This window comes from Oncorhynchus kisutch, linkage group LG6, assembly GCF_002021735.2.
Source record: "Oncorhynchus kisutch isolate 150728-3 linkage group LG6, Okis_V2, whole genome shotgun sequence".
Taxonomy (NCBI): Eukaryota; Metazoa; Chordata; class Actinopteri; order Salmoniformes; family Salmonidae; genus Oncorhynchus; species Oncorhynchus kisutch.
This window is the reverse complement of record NC_034179.2, coordinates 63,783,454-63,803,836: the sequence shown is the minus strand read 5'-3', so window position 1 is coordinate 63,803,836 and position 20,383 is coordinate 63,783,454. Positions and strand designations below refer to the sequence as shown.

Sequence of the window (20,383 nt, the reverse complement as noted above, 5' to 3'; positions counted from 1 at the left end):
TTAAAAATCTGTTTTTCCTCTGATTTGCGTACTTCCTTTTACTGATGTGGAGCGTTTTTTTTTTTACATTTTTTTTTTTTTAACAGTAATATAATTCTGGACCAGTAGATGGGGTCACAGCCCCACAGAATAATAAAGGTTTAAAATGTAGCGTTTACTACGGTGCTATATGTTTAATCAAATTATTGGTATGTATTCCGTTTAACTATAAAATGTTCGAGTTAACAAAGCATATTTTTATCCACATGTATGCTATTTTAATCTGTTTCACGTCATACGTTTGCGTCGGCCGGAAATTGAATTTCCATCGCCTCTTGTTTTTGTTCCCAGTTAGATTCTGTTCAGCAGCTGGGTTAGGTAGGCTTTTTGTGTTCGAAATTTACGAGATATTTGGTTAGTTTGAATAACTTTAATATCAATTCAAACGGTGTTTGGACAATAACGCAGAGCCATGTCTAAACTCGCTTCTTTTCACACACAACTGTCCTCCATCATGGAAATACTGTCTAGAACCGCAATGGCTCATGTGTGCAAACTGGTTGACGACGAATACGCGGGAATTTCTTTAGAAAATGAGGCTCTCATTGATAAATTGCATAATCTGGAAAGTGAACTGACAATTGTGAAAAGCACAGCTCCCAAGCTGGCTGGAAACTATCGCTCTGTTGGTGTTCAAACTGGTGAAACTATCACCAGAATAGACAGAGGTATGTTGTGGTCTTTTGATAATGCATCCATGACAAGGAGGAGGATGCATGTTGTGTTGACAAGAATGCATGCAGAATGGGGATTTTATAGTCTTCATTCCTTTCCCTTTTAGTCTATTCGTCCTATAGGGGCCACTGTTTTCAATGTGTTTGACACAATATTCCCAAGTGCCAATTCAGTTCTGCATTCTCTTCCAGGGCTAAACGGGTCCCCCACCATCGAAGGAATATTTGGGAAGGAATGGTGCCTTGATCTATGGAACCATGGGGATCCCTACAGCACAGAGAACAGTCCGCAACACATTGCCAAAGTGAGTGAGTAGACTGAGGACAGTTTCCCTTGCCTCATCCGCTGTTCTTCATCTGCACTGATATGAGAAAGCACTAGGCAGGATTGTGGAAACCAACAGAGGACTCAGACTTACCAGAGGACATGCAGTCAGATGTCCAGCTCTTTGAAATGAGTGAATCAGAGGCTCCCCTACATTATTGACACTTACTTCTTCTGTCATGTTTAGAAGTCTTATTCCTTCAATGCATTTTGTTATTTAGTGTCTGCATTTTTCAAGTGGCTCTAAAAATATTTGTCTTATTCTCATAGTCAACAGGGGTGCCTTCAGGCCAAGCTGACGTTAAAGAGGAGGATTTTGAGGTGGAAATCATAAACAGCAGAGACCAACAGGAAAGACCAACAATAATTTTAGACGGTAAGTTGTTAGAGGTTTTAATAAATCAAATCATCAAATCAAATGTTATTTGTCACATACACATGGTTAGCAGATGTTAATTCGAGTGTCGCGAAATGCTTGTGCTTCAATGCAGTAATAACCAACAAGTAATCTAGCTAACAATTCCAAAACTACTACCTTATAGACACAAGTGTAAGGAGATAAAGAATATGTACATAAAGATATATGAATGAGTGATGATACAGAGCGGCATAGGCAAGATACAGTAGATGGTATTGAGTACAGTATATACATATGAGATGAGTATGTAAACAAAGTGGCATAGTTAAAGTGAGATGTTTGAATAGCCTGGCTGGTGTAGTGCTAAATCGCATAGGTTTAACTGTATGCTTTTGATGACATGCACAGTTATAAGACACTGTGACCCTCTCTTAATTGGTCATCGTGGAGGTTGGACATTGTTTTTCATGAATAGGTGGACAGGCAATCGAAGCCACAACTCGTATGTGTATTCTTCTTTTTGTATTTTCTCTGTTGCTTCAGGAGATGATGACTTATTGGACAATGGAAGAGAAGGGCCCTCCAATGAGTATCCATCCTTTGATTCCTTCCGCCAGGACAGGCCAGGGAGACGGGATAAACAGGTACTGGAGATGTCAACTACGGATGTCTCCACAGGACACACTTTACGTTTCATATCCATCGACGGAGTGGAGGAGGAATATGGCGAACATGTATTTCCCATCGAGGACGATGAGACGAATGAGTTCCTACCAGACGATACCGAGCTGTTGCCCAACGAAGGACAAGATGAACACATCACAAAGCCAACGTATGCAAAGAAGTCTTTAGCAAAGTCAAAAAGCAAAGCTGGAAAGACTGCTGGGAAGACTAAGACTTTCAGTTACTTTAATAGGTTTAACTTGCACTCCCATAGTAAATCCGACACAAACAAGTTAAGTTGTGTGATTTGTAAGAAGACTTTCTTACGGCAGAACCATCTAACGATGCATATGAAATCTCACAAATCGCTGTACTGCAGTGTGTGTAAGAACTGTTATCCTGGGAAAACTCAGCTCAAAAAACACAAGTGTGTTGCTCCCGATTATCTGGCCTCGAACAGCTCGAAGTACTTTTGCCATTACTGTGGCAAGTCTTTCAGCTGTCCGTCAAGCCTGAGGATACACCACCTGGTGCACACGGGAGAGAGACCCCACACGTGCACTGTCTGCGGGAGAGGATTCACACAGAAGGGCAATCTGAAATGTCACATGCGCCTTCACACTGGTGAGAAACCGTACAAATGCCTCACATGCGAAATTGGTTTCACCCAGAAAGTATACCTCACTCAGCACTTGGCCAAAGCTCACGGTCAAAAGGAAGATAATAAGAAAAAGAAGGCTGAAGTGCACAAATGTTCTAAGTGTCAGTTGTCTTTCGTCAATCAGCAACTGCTCCAAACACACATGACTGTTCATAAAAATAAATGAAGTATTTTTGGTTGATTGCAATACTCTTGACTTAAAGGGGCAAGCTGCAGTTGCTACATCTATTTTGGGACTTAGAAATGATGTACTCATTTATTGTTGAAGAATATAACTTAATGCCTCATGAGCTTAGTTGAACTGTTGTACCCCATCAGAACCCAACATAAACAAAGTAAACACATTTGTTATTTAGCAGACACTCTTATCCAGAGCGACTTACAGGAGCAATTAGGGTTAAGTGCCTTGATCAAGGGTACATCGACAGATTTTTCACCTCGTCAGCTCTGGCATTTGGTCCGGTGACCTTTCGTTTACTAGGGCAACACTCTTAATGACTAGGCTGCCAGCCTAAATAGCCTCAAAACATGGATAAAACTATCATTTTGATGGTCAGTCCTTGCATCGATAGCTCTATGAATTTGAGTTGTTAGCCTACATTTCACCAGGCCCAGTCCTCAGCTTTTTACCGAAAAGGGTGGGGAGGCCTCTTATCTGAACCGCTGATTGCCCCTTTAAAGGATTGTGTGCCTGCTCTGCTCAAACTGGAGACCCAAATACTATCTAGTGTATGTCATACTTCACAATATTTGAGCGACCTTAACACGTCACCTAGCGAACTTGTCAAGGGGTTTGGATCTGGACGCTGGACCTGGGAGCCCCCCCCCCCCCCAAATACACTACAGTATGTTGTAGGCTTTATTTGTCTGAATTCGCTACAACACTAACATGTAATGTTTACCTACAATAAAAGTAAATTTAAGTTTTATTTTGCAAAGAACGTGGCGCATGAGTATTGCACAATTCATAAGTACTGTAATGTATACCTACCACTAGCCTGTTCTATATTTTAGGCTCAAGGAATTAACCTGCCAATGTTTGATGCAAGATGGCACTGTATCTGCATTGTCCTCTATACGTTGGTACAAATGACATAAGATATCATTAAATGGATGTTTTCAAGTTCTGTTCCCAGCAGTGCATTTTATACTTGTTTTGTACATAATGCTTCCATGATTGTGTCAGTTGTTTTTCTGGAATATATTCATCTACTGTAAACTTAGTTTGGTTTCATAATTAAAACACCATTAATGGTATACCATTTCAATCATTTAATCATTGCCATGTTTACATTTTTATAACATATGGAATACAAATGTAATGTGAGTACAAATAAGTAAATGTATTACTGTACCTATTTAATTCATTACAGATAATTATTTGGCACATGTTTACATGACCGGTCTACTACACTGGCATTCTTCAAAGTAGCACAAACAACTGGTATCAGGACCACCACTGTTTAACACAAACAGTACATGTCTTTAGAGATATTTCAAAAATGTCTATTCATCTAACAGTGGGGCATCTAGTGTCTTGCCAATTGTGGGACAACAATGCAGTGTTTGTGTGCAATCCTACAGACAGAGCAGAGTGAAAACTTGAATGGAACAGTTCTCTGCCATGTAGTGAAGAGTAACAGCTTGATCATGTTCATTAGGGCACACAGTAGCGCAAAAATGTTAACTTAAAAAAAAAAAAAATCTACCTACCGAAAACCACCATGATTACAATACGGCTAAAGATGTTTCAGTTGCCAGTTTTCAAAACAAGGTTGAAATGTAAATTAATCAAATTAATTGAAACATTGGTGTGTGTTAAAACCGTGTTTATAGGTGTAGCTCTTCCCACAGTCGACACAGCTATAAGGCTTCTCTCCGGTGTGACTCCGGAGGTGGACATTCAACGAGCTCTTCTGAGAGAAACTCTTCCCACACTCTGTACAACTGTAAGGTTTCTCCCCAGAGTGTGTACGCTGATGCAGCTTCAGGTACGTCTTCTGAGCAAAGCGCTTCCCGCAAACGGTGCAGCCAAACGGTTTCTCTCCAGAGTGGCGTCTGATGTGGACTTTCAAGTAGCTCAAATAACCAAAGCTCTTCCCACAAAACAAACAGTCAAACTGCTGCTTCAGGTCTTTTCCAGTTCCCTGCTGGTGGCTTGGCCGGTTTCTTGGTGCGTATGTGTTGCGGGGAGGATAGTCCATGTACATCCCATCGGCTGTGTCAGGGCCGGGCACTGCTGTGTGGTCAACCAGACCAGCCAGAGTGGGATCTTCCATGAGGCTCTCAATGGATGTGGGCTGCTCTGTGTCAGGCTGTACCTGTTGGCTGCCTGCAGGGTATGTGTTCAAGTCCCCCTTGTATAGGTGAAGTTGACTGGCAGCTGCTCGCTCTACTGCTGGAGCATCCTCCACAGCTACGCTCCCTGTACAGTACAAATGAAAACAAATCTCAATACCGGCACCACAGCTGTGAAACAATTCAATAACCAGTCCCATATAGGGCTGTTGCAGTGACTGTATTACTGCCACACCGGCAGTCATGAGTCACGACTGCAGTAAAATTAGTAGTACCCAACTCGCTAACTCATCAGGTCCTAATGGTCTGGTACTCAGGGCTCTAACCACTGACAATGCAAATGCAGTCAAATCACAAACATCAAAACAGTATGTGCTTTTAAAACAGATTGAACTTTTCTTTAAATTGATCAATAGGTTGAAACAGTGGAAAACATGGTCATTGTGGATGTTTCAAAGCCTAACAAGGAAATGATTCATTCAAAACATTTGTATGCATAAGGCCATATGAGGCCAAACCCGGAGAAAAGATGATTGTGCCGTTATATAATACATAGTCTACCACATATTACACATGGATGGCAAGGGAACATCGACAGATGTAGTTGAAGTCTGAAGTTTACATAGCCAAATACATGTTCTCAGTTTTTCACAATTCCTGACATTTAATTCTAGTAAAACTCCCCGGTCTTAGGTCAGTTAGGATCACCACTTTATTTTAAGAATGTGAAATATAAGAATATCAGAATTATCACATTCCCAGTGGGTCAGAAGTTTACATACACTCAATTAGCATTTGGTAGCATTGCCTTCGAATTGTTTAACTTGAGTCAAACGTTTCAGGTATCCTTCCACAAGCTTCCCACAATAAGTTGGGTGAATTTTGGCCCATTCCTCCTGACAGAGCTGGTGTAACTGAGTTAGGTTTGTAGTCCTACTTGCTGACACACGCTTTTTCAGTTCTGCCCACAAACTTTCTATTCTATAGGGTTGAGGTCAGAACTTTGTGATAGCCACTCCAATACCTTGACTTGGTTGTCCTTAAGCTATTTTGCCACAACTTTGGAAGTATGCTTGGGGTCATTGTCCATTTGGAAGACACATTTGCAACCAAGCTTTAACTTCCTGACTGATGTCTTGTGATGTTGCTTCAATATATCCACACAATTTTCCTACCTCATGATGCTATCTATTTTGTGAAGTGCACCAGTCCCTCCTGCAGCAAAGCACCTCCACAACAAGATACTGCCACCCCTGTGCTTCACGGTTGGGATGGTGTTCTCCGGCTTGCAAGCCTCCACCTTTTTCCTCCAAACATGATGGTCATTATGGCCAAACAGTTTTATTTTTGTTTCATCAGACCAGAGGACATTTCTCCAAAAACTACTATCTTTATCCCCATGTGCAGTTGCAAACCATAGTCTGGCTTTTTTATGGTGGTTTTAGAACAGTGGCTTCTTCCTTGCTGAACGGCCTTTCAGGTTTTTATATATATATATATTTTTTTCACCTTTATTTAACCAGGTTGGCTAGTTGGTTATGTCGATATAGGACTCGTTTTACTGTGGATATAGATACTGTTGTACCTCTTTCCTCCAGCATCTTCACAAGGTTCTTTGCTGTTGTTCTGTGATTTATTTGCACTTTTCGCACCAAAGTACAGTAATTTCTAGGAGACAGAACGTGTCTCCTTCCTGAGCGGTCATTACTATCCATTTTACACTCAACATAGCCACTTCATATGCGCACATCCACTCTATTTTATTCAGGTAACTTCAATTATATTCTTCTTAATATAAAAAAATAACATAAAATAAATATAAGCATATCTTGTCTGCTAAATGAACAAGCCTATGGCATGGTGCATAGCCAGATAACATAGTTGGCCAACTCATTCTGTTCTTCTGAAATCAATTCTTCATATCATAACATTTCTTCAGACCTGCCTAAAATAATGAATTTGTGATCGCGGTGTATAGTCAATTGATTTATTCAACTTTTGAAAATGCAGACATTCCAAAGGCACGCACGCATCAGAGGCTTGTACGAGTGGAGCCTGGAGATGCTAAACGTAATTATGTTAATTAACAGTCAATTACCGTGAGACCAGCTGTCTTTCGAATGACAATAACAGGCTGGCAAGATGTCATCACAGCCCTAGTTCCTTAACAAGTCATAGTAGCATACAACTCTTATCCAGCAACTTACAATTGCAACTTGCATCCTTCCTTCATGAAATAATGTCCTTTATTTTACATATGACTGAGCTGTCCCGAATTTCAATGATCACGACACACATACTTTTTCTGTTGCTTGCATGTCCCCTCTGCTGGTCCACTGGCTGATCCTCAAACAGCTCTTCTTTGATAAACACCAAGTCAGGCTCATTGTCCTCCAAGTCTATTGCCTACACAAGACAGGTGAGAGACAGTTATCCTTTTTTATTCTGAATGTAACAGAAGCACCCTTGTAACCTTCATTGTGATCCAAGAGTATAAGCCTTTCCAGTCCCAATTCAGTCCTTAACCCTTTCCCTAGGCCCTAACCCTTTGATCTGAACTCTAGATAGGTATAAAACACTCAGCTTCCACCACATTGCTCGGTCTTTAACCTTACAGAGGTGCAAACATCAAATGGGTAGGACTAAGGTCAGGGGAAGGGAGAAAATTGGGACAGCCTGGCTAGCAGAGATGTACCATTCAAGGATATTAATAAATCTGACCTGAGTGACCCCATCATCGCCCAAGATGGCCGATCCAATTGTTGTCTCTTTATCCTGAGGGATTGACTCCCCATCTCTCCATAGATCCATGCACCAGTCCTTACCAAAGACACTCTCTATCGCGGGGGCAGACTGCTTCTCTGAAAATGGGAACGTCTATCATGAATATACTGACCGTGGCTGAACCAGCCGCCATTCATCTTCCCAGTAAACAGCTCTGCAAGCGTTATAACATTAAAATAAGTTACTCACCAAATATGCCTGCCCTACAGCAACTATCGCCCTTTATTGCTGTTACGCCCAGGATGTACTCCCAAAAAAGGTCTTTTTTTTTTTAAGTATTGTGTTTGACCGGAAGAGGTGCCAATTGGTAGCTCTTCTGGTCAAAAACAATACATAAAAAAATGTTTGGTTCCTTATACATTTTTATTTAGATCGTTTTTGGAAGTACATACATGCTTGCAGAGTTGTCTACAGGCAAGATGAATAGCAGCTTTGTGGGCAAAGAGGAGATTGTCATATCAAATCCAAAAGTATTTGACATGAAGTCGTAAACAGGGGTAGACAAATAGTGAAATGCTTGCTTACTTTTCCAAAATGCAAAATAGTGATACAAGGAATAAATACACAGTGAATAACTTGTAAAAAATAACATGGCTATATACAGTGAATACCAGTACTGATTCGATGTGCAGGGGTACGACATAATTAAGGTAGCTATGTACATATAGGTAGGGGTAAAGTGACTAGGCAACAGGATAGATAAACCGTGGCAGCAGCGTATGTGGTGAGTGTGAAAGTGTGTGTGGGCTTATGTAGTGTGTATGTCAGGGTGTAAGTATGTATGTGTGGGTAGAGTCCAATGTGTGCATAGTCGGTGCAAGAGAGTTGGTGCAAAAAAAAGGGTCACTGTAGGTAGTTCGGGTAGCCATTTGATTAGCTATTTAGAAGTCTTGTTGGTTTCAGACTTGGTGCACTGGTACCACTTGCAGCAGAAAACAGTCTATATCGCTTGGGTAGCTGGCATCGGACAATTCTTTGGTTCTTCCTCTGACACTGCCTGGTGTAGAGGTCCTCGATGGCAGGGAGCTCGGCCTCAGTGATGTACTGGGCCGCACTCACCACCCTCTGTAGCGCCTTGCGGTCAGGTGCCTTGCTGTTGCCGTACCAAGCGTTGATGCTGCCAGTCAAGACCCTCTTAATGGTGCACCTGTAGAACTTTGAGGATCTGAGGGCCCAGGCCAAATCTTTTCAGCCTCCTGAGGGGGAAAGAGGTGCTGTCATGCACTCTTCACAATTGTGCAGACCATGTTAATTCCTTAGTGATGTGGACACTGAGAAATTTGAAGCTCTCGACCCTCTCCACCACTGCCCCATCGATGTGGACATGCTCGCCCCTCTGTTCCTGTAGTCCACGATCAGCTCCTTTCTCTTGCTGATGTTGAGGGGGAGGTTGCTGTGCTGATACCACACTGCCAGGTCTCTGACCTCCTCCCTATAGGCTGCCTCATAGTCATCAGTCCTACCACCATCATGAAAACTTGGTGGTGGAGTCGTCCGCAGCCACGCAGTTGTGGGTGAACAGGAGGGGACTAAGCACACAACCTTGAGGGGCCTCGGTGTTGATGGTCAGTGTGGCAGATGTGTTGTTGCCTACCCTCACCACCTGGGGGCGGCCCGTCAAGAAGTCCAGGATCCAGTTGCTGAGGGAGGTGTTTCGTTCCAGGGTCCTGAGCTTGGAGGGGACTATGATGTTGAATGCTGAGATGAAGTTTAACAAACGGTTAAATTACCACACACCCTTACAGGGTTAGGGTTCCGACACGGACAAATGTCCATGTTACTGCGCTCGTTTACGGAAAACAACTGGAAGACAGGCGTACCTGTGCTAATTAACGTTAGCCATCTGCGTCTACGAACACCTTTCTACGAACACCTTCGTGTAAACGGAAGATGGACGCCACAAACATGTCGCCTGCAACTGTTTGCATTTGTGAAATGTTTTTTTTTTAATGTAATATGAAAGTAGAGGGTTTTATGTTTCTAGAACTGTACCGCAAGTGAGAATTGAGTCACGTTTAGATGGAGTAACGTTATTTGGCTGTTTGGCCGATGTCACATAAAAAGTTATCAAAAACTAACAATGTACTGTTTACATCACCCAACGAATAGCCCGCAATTACAAGGAACAATGTGTGCAGCTAATTGCGGGTTATTCGTTGGGTGGTGAAATCACTAGTTGTATCTAAAGTCTGCCCACACCAGTCTTAACTCGTAGATCGTGGAATGTATTTTAATCGGCTACAGTAGCAAGCTAGCTAACGTTACCGTCTAAAAATGCTCACCTCGGTTCTCTGTTGCTCGATGCGTAAATATTTGTCCCGAGACCTGAACTCCATTCTGACAACGGTTGGCAATGACCCTTTTACGCTCGTGGAGTTTTACCGTCTTTAATTCAATCTCTAGCAGATAACATTTCTTCTTTAATGCCTCGTTCTCATTCATGTGCTGGGATATTTCAGAACGGAGAACGGCCGAGCACTCGTCGACAAGTTTACCGATTTCAACCACAGCAGCTTTGCTTAGCATTTCCATAATGGAAGCTAACTGGGTCTGAAAACTTCCCCGATTTATCATCGTATTCATGGTTTTGTTTTAAAAAAGAAACTAAGTCCAACGTGTATGATAGGCTGGCGATATTAATAAAATGGAATAATAATAGACATTGATTGGGTGGCTAGCTAGCTGAAATAGACCAGGGATAAGCTAAATTACGAGATAGGAATCTCATTGGGCAAAGAACTGCGAATGTATAAAGCCTCACCCATCAGACTTTTGACCAATCGCGTTTAAGTTGTCATGCTGCGTCACGCGGTTGCTAAACTGATCGTCACGCAATCCCTTCTCAAAGTCGGGGTATGCCTATTTTCCTCGAAAGTACGATGCAAAAGCTATACGATATTACAGATAAGTTAATTATCTCACATCTCCGAAAATATTTTTAATGTAGTACTTGTCAAAATTCATGATAATGTTGGGGGGTTAGAGCTAGCCCAATTGACTCCCATTCACTCCTTGAAGGAGAGCTCTCCTTGTCCCAGAATCGACCGGAATGCACCGCGCGGCTCATTGACAACGCATGAGCAGCGTAGACAATGGGCTCTGTAATGCGATGGAGTTTCCCATCTTCTCAAAAATATTTCTGAATAGACCTCGCTCATGAATCTAAACATTACCGCTTTGAATTGTGGGATACTTTACCGTAAATCCAGAAAGTAAAGGTCACAACACATTTTGTTGTGCTTTAATTCATGGTTTACGGTCAAATATCCCACAATTCAATGCGGTAATGTTTAGATCCAATTTAAAAAACTAGACCCTTAGCGGTCGGCTGTTACTTTCACGGCTATATTTCACCTCCAAAACCTATTTCAAATGAGGAAAACGATATCAAGGCTGTATCACATCCGGCCGTGATTTGGAGTCCCATAGGGCGGCGCACAATTGGCCCAACGTCGTCCGGGTTTGGCCGTCGTTGTAAATAAGAATTTGTTTTTAAACTGACTCGCCTAGTTAAATAAAAGGTTACATTTGAATAAAATAAAAATGACAGAGAGCAAAATAGAGACCTGGCAAATGTTGAAAAATAGGACAGCTTTATTTTTTCTGAAAAGCAAAGACTAATCCAGCAAATCCACTGCAGAGGCTGTAGGCCTATGGTTGGTACTAGTACGGCTGAGGTCTATTTGTCCATCTGTCCTCTTGTAAACTGGACTCACTGTAAACATGCATGCTAAACTCTGTATGTACACCCATGTGTTTCTTAAGGTTACAGTTTTTAGTAAATCCCTTCCCACATTTCACACAAACATAAGGTTTTTCTCCGGTGTGGGTACGTTGGTGCATATCGAGAGTGCATTTTTGAATGAAGCTCTTGCCACAGTCGAGGCAGCGATATGGCTTTTCTCCGGTGTGTGTGCGTTGGTGGGTATAAAGATGCCCTTTCTGTGCGTATCTCTTTCCACACAGCGTGCATCGGTACGGTTTCTCTCCAGTGTGACTTCGCTGGTGTATTTCCAGCTGACTAGAACACCTGAAGTTCTTGCCACATTGCATACAGCCAAATCTTTTAGCCCCTGATGTTCTCAGGCTGTGGATCTTCATGTTTGACTTCGCCACACTGAAACTCTGAGATGGCACATTTGTTATACCACCAGAGCTGTTTCCAGTTATGGAGCTTCTCTGTGCAGCAAGTGTGATCTGCTGCACATCCTGGCTCTGTGAACATGCAGGTGGCGTCCAATGCGTGTCCAGGTCCTCCGATTGCACTCCGGATAAGGGCTGAGTGCTGTGGTTCACTTGGCTCTCAGTAAGTATAGGGTGGTTGTCTGAGCTGTCTGGACAATGCTGAAGCACATTGAGACACCCAACATCTGTATCAAGTGATGTTGCTGCTCCTGTTTGTGACACAGGAAGGAATGTATAAGTATATCTTTTAGAACATAATTAAAACAGTTCAACCTTTATATTCAGTTACACAAGACAAGCCGATGCTTCTGCATTTTGCCTATTGCATTATTGCACTATATTACCCAACCTTCTAGGTTACCCAACTGTTCAGCAATGCCAATACAAGTCACTGTCCTCCCTGACAGTGTACTATTTGGCACCCAGGCCCTCATGTGATTTTTAATCCATCAACACTCACCATTTTCATTTATGAGCTCGGTCTTTGGCCCACTACCCCATATGTCCACCTCTGAAGGTTCCTCCTTGATCACAATCAACTCAGGCTGGTCTCTCACCACTGTGGTAGGCTTTAGGATAAATAACAACAGCTTAGCAAATAAATGGTAACTAGAAGGACATTACAGTAAGGCTACTTGACAGAAGGAATGACCGTTAACATACCTCTGTTTCCAAAACAAGAGCACCATCTTCAACCTGATGGATGACGTGCATCTCTTGGGGAGGACAAATATTTTCCCAGGAACTCTCACTAAGCATACAAGAAAACAAATAGATTAAATTCTGCCAGATGAAAAGGGTTGGGATCAATCAATAAATAAAGTATTTAATAAAATCCTTTTTACATCAGCATTTATCAAGAACTGCTTTACAGTTACCCAGCCTAAACCCAAAGAGCAAGCAGAAGACACAGGATTCAAGCAGCACAGGGTTTCATGCAGAATCATTCTAATAGCTATTATTTGTGGCAAGTATAATCCAGACCTGGGTCAAAAACTATAGCAAATTAGAAATGTGCACTTTGGGGACTCAAACACATCACACGTCTTTGGCCCAGATCTATACACACACACACACGTACATTACCTGCCCATAGAATATTCAAAAAGGGTCAACTTTGCAAACCTTTTTTTGATTGCAGCTATTTTGAGCTCAGGCTGAGGTCTTTCACAATAATCGTTCATTGAACCATCTCTCACTCTTGTTGGCGTTTTCGTGCGTGTATATGCCGTTGCGTCCTGCCTGTGCCCCCCGCCGACCCAAAACAAATTCTCCATCAGCTGCAATTTCTCTGTAAGTGTTGCTATTTCATTCCGACCACGCGTTATTTCTAATTTTAAAACCTTTGATTCGATGTCGACTAGTTTGCTTATTTCTGAAACTGCTGTTTTTGATAACGCGTCCATGACAGAAACGAGCTGTGCTTGAAAACAAAAGGCTGTCGACATTTTGGCAAACGTATTTATATAAAACTCAAATCTGCCGATAACTGTATGTATTACTTTCAACGAGCTGTCAAATATTTAGTTTGTTGTATATAACAATGTGTGCCTCGAGTTCTTTGTACAAACATGTACACAACAAAGACGCATGGTTCCATCTACAGGATCGGAGGGGAAATCAAAAAGGATCACAGCAAAGACAAGTAGCAACTTTGCATCTAAAAAGCATTTGGGAGAATAATTTTAGAACATTTTCATTTAATAACTACCATAACTATATCGCGTAAAGGGGGTTCAATTATTATACGTAGTACATAGTCTGTTACTATACTGTTAATGATCAGTTAGTTGAATTACATCTAATATCGTATACAATCCAGATCATCAAAGACGATTAGAGTGTACTAAAGACAGTTTTTAGGCTTAAATCCAAAGACGGTGCACATAACACACACAGCATTTATGCCAATCACAATCACTACAATTACCAGAATTCAACATAACAGGGCGGTCCTGGATATTTGATTGGCTAGTGGATGAATAGTTTCAGGAAGTGATGCGAGTGGCAAGATTGCGTTCGCCGACAAAAAAGAGAAGGTAATTCTACAAGATTAACTTTGAGTAAAATGTTGCTTTTTTCACACGCTTTATTAGAGCTAATAGTTTGAATTTGATACCTGTCTGGAACTGGTGAGCTTCACCTACTCTCCAGATTGAGATGCAAGCTATCAATGGCACTGCAGAGCTCTCTTACATGCACCATAGTGGACACTTAACGTGCACCAGTGAGATTATGCTGATAAATACGAATGTTTTACCAGTTTTCTGGTTACACAGCCTGAAACTAAGCACCGCAAAAACTTGGAAAGTTTCTTTACAAGGCAGAAAGTTCAATTGAACTTAGTTACATTTGAACTTAGTCTGATGTACAGGCAATGTAAAGCGTAGTCACATTCGGACTACAGTGAGATGTGAATTTCCCCGAAGACTACTCACCACCATCATCATCATTATTATTATAGACCAGTCCACTCTTGCCTTTTTTTGTTATATTTATTGGTAGCTGGCACGCTTCTCTTGAATTGGGGAAATTCTGCAATATCATGGTGAATTGTAAAACAATGTGGTGTATTGACAGTGACACTTCCTCCTTGCTCGTATACGAAGTGCATCACTGGTTATACAATAAACGGTTTTATGTTACCTCAACCTTCTTTTCCCCCCTCTTCTATTCCAGTCAGGATGTCAGGCAGAAGAGTAGTGGTGTTCCCCTCAGCAGCAGAGCTTGGTCCAGCTCTGGCTCACCTGGTAGCATCTCGGGCTGACAAGGCCCTGTTGGACCATGGCCGGTTCTCCCTGGGCCTCTCAGGGGGCAGCCTGGTGTCCATGCTCAGCAAGGAGCTGCCTGCCCTGCCAGACCTGGACTGCAGCCACTGGCTAGCAGGGTTCTGTGATGAGAGGCTGGTTCCCTTCAACGATGGAGAGAGTACCTATGGACTGTACAAGGTAACATAATCTCATAGTTTACTGGTCCTCGCCTCTGCAGCTGCATATATTAAAATCAGTTTACTGTAAACCTGCTATGCATAAAAGATGACAATTAATATACAATGAATGTACAAAATATTAGGAACACCTGTTATTTCCATGACAGACTGACCAGGTGAAGGATGTGATCCCTGATTGATGTCAGTTGTTAAATCCACTTCAATCAGTTTAGATGAAGGGTAGGAGACAGCTTAAAAAGGGACAATTGAGACATGATTGTGTGCAGTATGTGTGCCATTCAGAGGGTTAATTGGCAAGACGAAAGATTTAAGTTCCTTTGTACAGGGTATGGTACCAGGTGCACCGGTTTAAATTTGTGTCAAGAACTGCAACACGGCATTGTTTTTCACGCTCAACAGTTTCCTGTGTGTATCAAAAATGGTCCACCACCCAAAGGACATCCAGCCAACTTGACACAACTATGGGAAGTATTGTAGTCAACATGGGCCAGCATCCCTGTGGAACGCTTTTGAAAACTTGTAGAGTCCATTCCCCAACAAATTTAGGCTGTTCAGAGGGGAAAAGGTGGGTGCATCTCAATGTTAGGAAGGTGTTCCTAATGTTTTGTACAGTCAGTGTATGTTCATATTCTTATCCTACAGCCCGATGTCTGTATTTTTCTGCAAGCACATGTATTTAATTCGGGGGAAGGGCATTTATCTTTATCTAGTTTTTATTAAAACCTTCACTTATACACTTATATTCATCCTAACTCTTTATATTCAGTCATGTTTTGTTTTTGTCAACAGAATCAGTTGTTCTCCAAAATCAACATCCCAGACAGTGGGGTCCTGGCGATTGACCCCTCTTTATCTGTACAGGAGTGTGCTGAGGATTATGCCCGCAAACTGAAGGAGGTACACACCCACACACACGCACCCATATACACACACAATGAATTTATCACTTGTATGGTTACGAAACAAAGAAAAGTTATGACATGAAACACTGAGATATTATAGTCTATTTTGGTATGGAAGGTAGACTCAGCGATATGACGTAGATGCAAAAAGTAAACAGCGTAGTTGGTCAATTTCCAACAACAACTAAGAGCGTTGAAGCGCAAGACTTGACTTCTCTGCTGTTTTGGTGCCCTGTCTACCACGCTGTGAACAGCGTGAAGGGAACCCGTGCAGATACTGTGTGTGAGCGAAGTGTTGCGTCTCGCTCACCTCAATATCTCCGGTGCTGTTCATGGCAATGTCATTTCGACTGAGTCTACCTTGAATTATTTTGTCTCACATGTACATATAGGCCTTCCCGAAGGAGGATATCCCTGTGTTTGATCTGTTGCTGCTGGGCATGGGGCCTGATGGACACACCTGTTCCCTCTTCCCAGACCATCCCCTGCTGGAGGTGAGCACAGTCTACGCCCCAGTTACAGGTCATCTTTATTGCACTTTAGCCTCGTTCCTCGTTTTTTGCAGTCGCGTTGCCCAGATTATCAAATCTCACAACTCCTGGAGAAGTGTTTAGCATGTTCTATGATAAAGCAATCTTCTCAGACGACCTGGAACCCCGCCTGTATCACTCACTAGGTTGTAATTCTGGTATCGAAGGAGCTAAAACGGGATAACTATTTACGTCAATGTTACTGATACTTCTTCTTTTTTAACCATGTGGTCTTGTGATGATCAGATCATGACGTTCCATCTGTTCTCCAAGAGGGTTAAAAAAAACCAGTTAAAAAAGGCGTTGCTTGGTCTGGGCGTAATTAAAGCTGTTAGATACTATTCTCATCAGATAGTCTTTCATAATGGAATAACTGTCATCTGTTATGGGAGAACAGAAAACCCTCAGCATACATGTCGGAAGCAGCCCTCTCCCAGTTTCATGTTATTTGAACTGGAAATTAGCCATAAGCCCTCTACAGTTAGTTGAATACAAATATTTATGTTTAACACGTAAGGGAAGGCGTTCATGTTGACAGAAACAAAATGTATTGTCGTGTAAAGCCATGAATACATGATCACAAATTACTGTCAGACTGACATATGGGACTTTTAACAATATTAGAATATCTCACACCCATTCACCAGCCCATTTTATAAATCCCCCTGGGAACCCACCCTTCAGTCTATCATAATTAGAATGTCTTTTAACGACACTTATAGATACGGTTGAAGTCGAAAGTTTACATGCACCATAGCCAAATACATTTAAACTCAGTTTTTCACAATTTCTGGACATTTAATCCTAGTAAAAAATCCCCTTAGGTTAGTTAGGATCACCACTTTATTTTAATGTGAAATGTCAGAATAATAGTAGAGTGATTTATTTCAGTTTTTATTTATTTCATCACATTCCCAGTGGGTCAGAAGTTTACATACACTCAATTAGTATTTGGTAGCATTGCCTATAAATTGTTTAACTTGGGTCAAACATTTTGGGTAGCCTTCCACAAGCTTCCCACAATAAGTGAATTGTGGCCCATTCCTCCTGACAGCGCTGGTGTCACTGAGTCAGGTTTGTTGGCCTCCTTGCTCGCACACGCTTTTTCAATTCTGCCCAAAAATGTTCTATGGGATTGAGGTCAGGGCTTTGTGATGGCCACTCCAATACCTTGACTTTGTTTCCCTTAAGCCATTTTGCCACAACTGTGGAAGTATACTTGGGGTCATCGTCCATTTGGAAGACCAATTTGCGACCAAGCTTTAACTTCCTGACGGATGTCTTGTGATGTTGCTTCAATATATCCACATAATTTTCCTTTCTCATGATGCCATCTATTTTGTGAAGTGCACCAGTCCCTCCTGCAGCAAAGCACCCCCACAACATGATGCTGCCACCCCCGTGCTTCACAGTTGGGATGGGGTTCTTCAGCTTGCAAGCCTCCCCCTTTTTCTTCCAAACATAACGATGGTCATTATGGCCAAACAGTGGACATTTCTCCAAAAAGTACCATCTTTGTTCCCCATGTGCAGTTACAAGCCGTAGTCTGGCTTTTTTATGGCAGTTTTGGAGCAGTGGCTTCTTCCTTGCTGAGTGGCCTTTCAGGTTATGTCGATATAGGACTCGTTTTACTGTGGATATAGATACTTTTGTACCTGTTTCCTCCAGCATCTTCACAAGGTCCTTTGCTGTTGTTCTGGGATTGATTTGCACTTCATCTCTAGGAGACAGAACACGTCTCCTTCCTGAGCGGTACGATGGCTGCGTGATCCCATGGTGTTTATACTTGCATACTATTGTTTGTTCAGATGAACGTGGTACCTTCAGGTGTTTGAAAATTGCTCCCAATGATGAACCAGACTTGTGGAGGACAAAATGTTTGTTTCTGAGGTCTTGGCTGATTTCTTTAGATTTTCCCATGATGTCAAGCAAGGAGGCACTGAGTTTGAAGGTAGGCCTTGAAATACATCCACAGGTACATCTCCAATTGAATCAAATTATGTCAATTAGCCTATCAGAAGCTTCTAAAGCCATGACAACATTTTCTGGAATTTTCCAAGCTTTTTAAGGGCGCAGTCAACTTAGTGTATGTATACTTCTGACCCACTGGAATTGTGATACAGTGAATTGTAAGTGAAATAATCTGTCTGTAAACAATTGTTAGAAAAATTACTTGTGTCATGCACAAAGTAGATGTCCTAACCGACTTGCCAAAACTATAGTTTGTTAACAAGAAATTTGTGGATTGGTTGAAAAATGAGTTTTAATGACTCCAACCTAAGTGTATGTAAACTTCCGACTTCAACTGTAATATGCAGTAGGTTTAAATACAGATTCAAAGGTATGGTGCTATACATGAATGTACTGACAGTATTTTGTGGTGTCTCAGTGTAAGGTTTAAAAATATGATCTTTAGATACATCCTTTTAGTTCTTGTTCTGTCCAGTACTGTGTTTTTTTTAATGTGTTCGTTTACACACACGGTTACACCTGTCATGCATGTGTTGTTTTAGTCATTTTATTTTACCAGGCAAGTCAGTTAAGAACAAATTCTTATTTTCAATGACGGCCTAGGAACAGTGAGTTAATTGCCAGTTCAGGGGCAGAACGACAGATTTGTACCTTGTCAGCTCGGGGGTTTGAACTTGCAACCTTCCGGTCACTAGTCCAACGCTCTAACCACCAGGCTACCCTGTCACTCCACTGGCTATGTATGGACTGTTCTTGTGTTTTGGGTTTACCCCTCTTTTAGGAAACCCAGAAAATTGTGGCCCCAATCAGTGACTCGCCCAAGCCCCCACCACAACGTGTGACCATGACATTTCCCATGGTGAACTTAGCCCGCTGTGTGGTCTTTGTGTCAACAGGGGGCAGCAAAGCACCAGTGCTAAAGGTACTGTATCCTATCCTCCAAACTGGAATCCTCTCTGATGCAATAATATCTCACTCTGATCCTAAGCTATTAAGAATCAAGTAATGTCACTATGAAGACTTGATTCGGTTTATTTGTATGTATTGTTTACCTGTCATTTACTGTTATAAAAAAATAATTGTCACTGTACAACAGTAATGGATTGAGAGCATTTCTGTGGTTGTTGATAACACTACGACAAGTGAGCATTTCCTTTCAACTTGTGAGTTTCTGTTTTGGTCTCCCACAGCAAGTGCTGGAGGGTGGGGAAGGCCCGGCACTACCTGCAGCCAGAGTGGTCCCCAGCCACGGTGAGCTGTTCTGGCTCATAGATGAACCAGCCGCTGCCTCCTTGACACTCCAGGTGGAGAGACCAGGCTCTGCAGCAAAACTCTAAAGACCAAAGAGAAGGACAAAAAGGAATTGAAGAACTCAACATCTACAGAGAAAAATGTACAGGATATCACTTAACATTCCTGTTTCTATTTGACGGTGTTATGTTTTAGACATGAGATTAAAACCTACATATCATGAAAATGGGATGTAAGTGAATGAATGAATAGGAAAAACATTGGATTGTTAACACATCAGTTGTAGAACTGTGCTGAGTGTATGTATCATGATGGGCAAACCATTTGAAGTAGTTGCTGGATGATTCATTCCAGATCAAACAGTGTAACGTCCTAATAATACAAATAGGTTTACTATTAAAGTTTCAGGGTTCTGATTTCATGAAAACTTTAGTGTGTACAATCTCGTGGAACTGTTTGGGATTCCAACTAGCTCAGCCAGAAAGTCTCCATATGGGACCAGTGTTTACTTTGTTACTAATCTGTTGACCTCTGTACTTTAAAGTTCGGCTTTGCATTTGACTATCAAAGTGGGCGATAACATTTTGGGCATGCATTTCTGTCTAACCAAAAAAATTTAGGATTTTGATGATAAACTGAAATGGCACATGCACTTCTTAGCTAACGGGTACAATGATGAAAATAAAGATTTGTACAGAATTATCAATATTAACATTAAGAACTGATGAATAAAGGTAAAACAAATAATTTGCTCAATTCGTAGTAGTTTCCACATGCAAAAAAGTATTATTC

General features: G+C 41.7%; 4 protein-coding genes across 5 annotated transcripts; 2 read left to right on the top strand and 2 right to left on the bottom strand.

Annotated features, from left to right (window-relative positions):
- The first annotated feature begins 171 nt into the window (after positions 1–171).
- Positions 172–3,996, top strand: LOC109893179 (zinc finger protein 226). Its single transcript, XM_020486269.2, has 4 exons — positions 172–707; positions 906–1,018; positions 1,309–1,414; positions 1,940–3,996. Exons 1-4 carry the CDS (start codon positions 452–454, stop codon positions 2,884–2,886), a joined length of 1,422 nt encoding a protein of 473 aa, XP_020341858.1. The 5' UTR covers positions 172–451; the 3' UTR covers positions 2,887–3,996.
- LOC109893171 (zinc finger protein 24-like) lies at positions 3,969–10,900 on the bottom strand. Its single transcript, XM_020486255.2, has 4 exons — positions 10,085–10,900; positions 7,740–7,879; positions 7,319–7,424; positions 3,969–5,145 (listed from the first exon to the last, which is right to left on the bottom strand). The coding sequence occupies exons 1-4, from the start codon at positions 10,383–10,385 to the stop codon at positions 4,517–4,519; spliced, it is 1,176 nt and encodes a 391-aa protein (XP_020341844.1). The 5' UTR covers positions 10,386–10,900; the 3' UTR covers positions 3,969–4,516.
- A 476-nt stretch (positions 10,901–11,376) lies between these two features.
- On the bottom strand, positions 11,377–13,853 carry LOC109893170 (zinc finger protein 2 homolog). The gene is made up of 4 exons (XM_020486253.2): positions 13,113–13,853; positions 12,651–12,738; positions 12,448–12,556; positions 11,377–12,196 (listed from the first exon to the last, which is right to left on the bottom strand). Exons 1-4 carry the CDS (start codon positions 13,433–13,435, stop codon positions 11,466–11,468), a joined length of 1,251 nt encoding a protein of 416 aa, XP_020341842.1. The 5' UTR covers positions 13,436–13,853; the 3' UTR covers positions 11,377–11,465.
- Positions 13,152–20,347, top strand: pgls (6-phosphogluconolactonase). 2 transcript variants are annotated; one of them, XM_020486266.2, is made up of 6 exons: positions 13,152–13,280; positions 14,667–14,935; positions 15,727–15,834; positions 16,232–16,333; positions 19,122–19,262; positions 19,531–20,347. In XM_020486266.2, exons 2-6 carry the CDS (start codon positions 14,672–14,674, stop codon positions 19,675–19,677), a joined length of 762 nt encoding a protein of 253 aa, XP_020341855.1. In that variant the 5' UTR covers positions 13,152–13,280; positions 14,667–14,671; the 3' UTR covers positions 19,678–20,347. The 2 variants fall into 2 exon arrangements, with proteins under 2 accessions (XP_020341855.1, XP_020341854.1); XM_020486265.2 differs by lacking the exon at positions 13,152–13,280 and adding an exon at positions 13,899–14,026.
- Positions 20,348–20,383: the final 36 nt, after the last annotated feature.

Excerpts from the sequence above, each read along its gene's own strand:
- pgls (XM_020486266.2), top strand. The coding sequence starts at position 14,672 with ATGTCAGGCAGAAGAGTAGTGGTGTTCCCCTCAGCAGCAGAGCTTGGT. Across the intron at positions 14,936-15,726 it reads GTACCTATGGACTGTACAAG|AATCAGTTGTTCTCCAAAAT; the intron begins GTAACATAATCT and ends TTTTGTCAACAG. Across the intron at positions 15,835-16,231 it reads ATGCCCGCAAACTGAAGGAG|GCCTTCCCGAAGGAGGATAT; the intron begins GTACACACCCAC and ends ATGTACATATAG.
- LOC109893170 (XM_020486253.2), bottom strand. The coding sequence starts at position 13,435 with ATGTCGACAGCCTTTTGTTTTCAAGCACAGCTCGTTTCTGTCATGGAC. Across the intron at positions 12,739-13,112 it reads ATAGCTGCAATCAAAAAAAG|TGAGAGTTCCTGGGAAAATA; the intron begins GTTTGCAAAGTT and ends TTGTATGCTTAG. Across the intron at positions 12,557-12,650 it reads CTCTTGTTTTGGAAACAGAG|CCTACCACAGTGGTGAGAGA; the intron begins GTATGTTAACGG and ends TTTATCCTAAAG.
- LOC109893171 (XM_020486255.2), bottom strand. The coding sequence starts at position 10,385 with ATGAATACGATGATAAATCGGGGAAGTTTTCAGACCCAGTTAGCTTCC. Across the intron at positions 7,880-10,084 it reads TCGAGCAACAGAGAACCGAG|AGAAGCAGTCTGCCCCCGCG; the intron begins GTGAGCATTTTT and ends TCCCATTTTCAG. Across the intron at positions 7,425-7,739 it reads GCGATGATGGGGTCACTCAG|GCAATAGACTTGGAGGACAA; the intron begins GTCAGATTTATT and ends TGTCTTGTGTAG.
- LOC109893179 (XM_020486269.2), top strand. The coding sequence starts at position 452 with ATGTCTAAACTCGCTTCTTTTCACACACAACTGTCCTCCATCATGGAA. Across the intron at positions 708-905 it reads TATCACCAGAATAGACAGAG|GGCTAAACGGGTCCCCCACC; the intron begins GTATGTTGTGGT and ends ATTCTCTTCCAG. Across the intron at positions 1,019-1,308 it reads GTCCGCAACACATTGCCAAA|TCAACAGGGGTGCCTTCAGG; the intron begins GTGAGTGAGTAG and ends TTATTCTCATAG.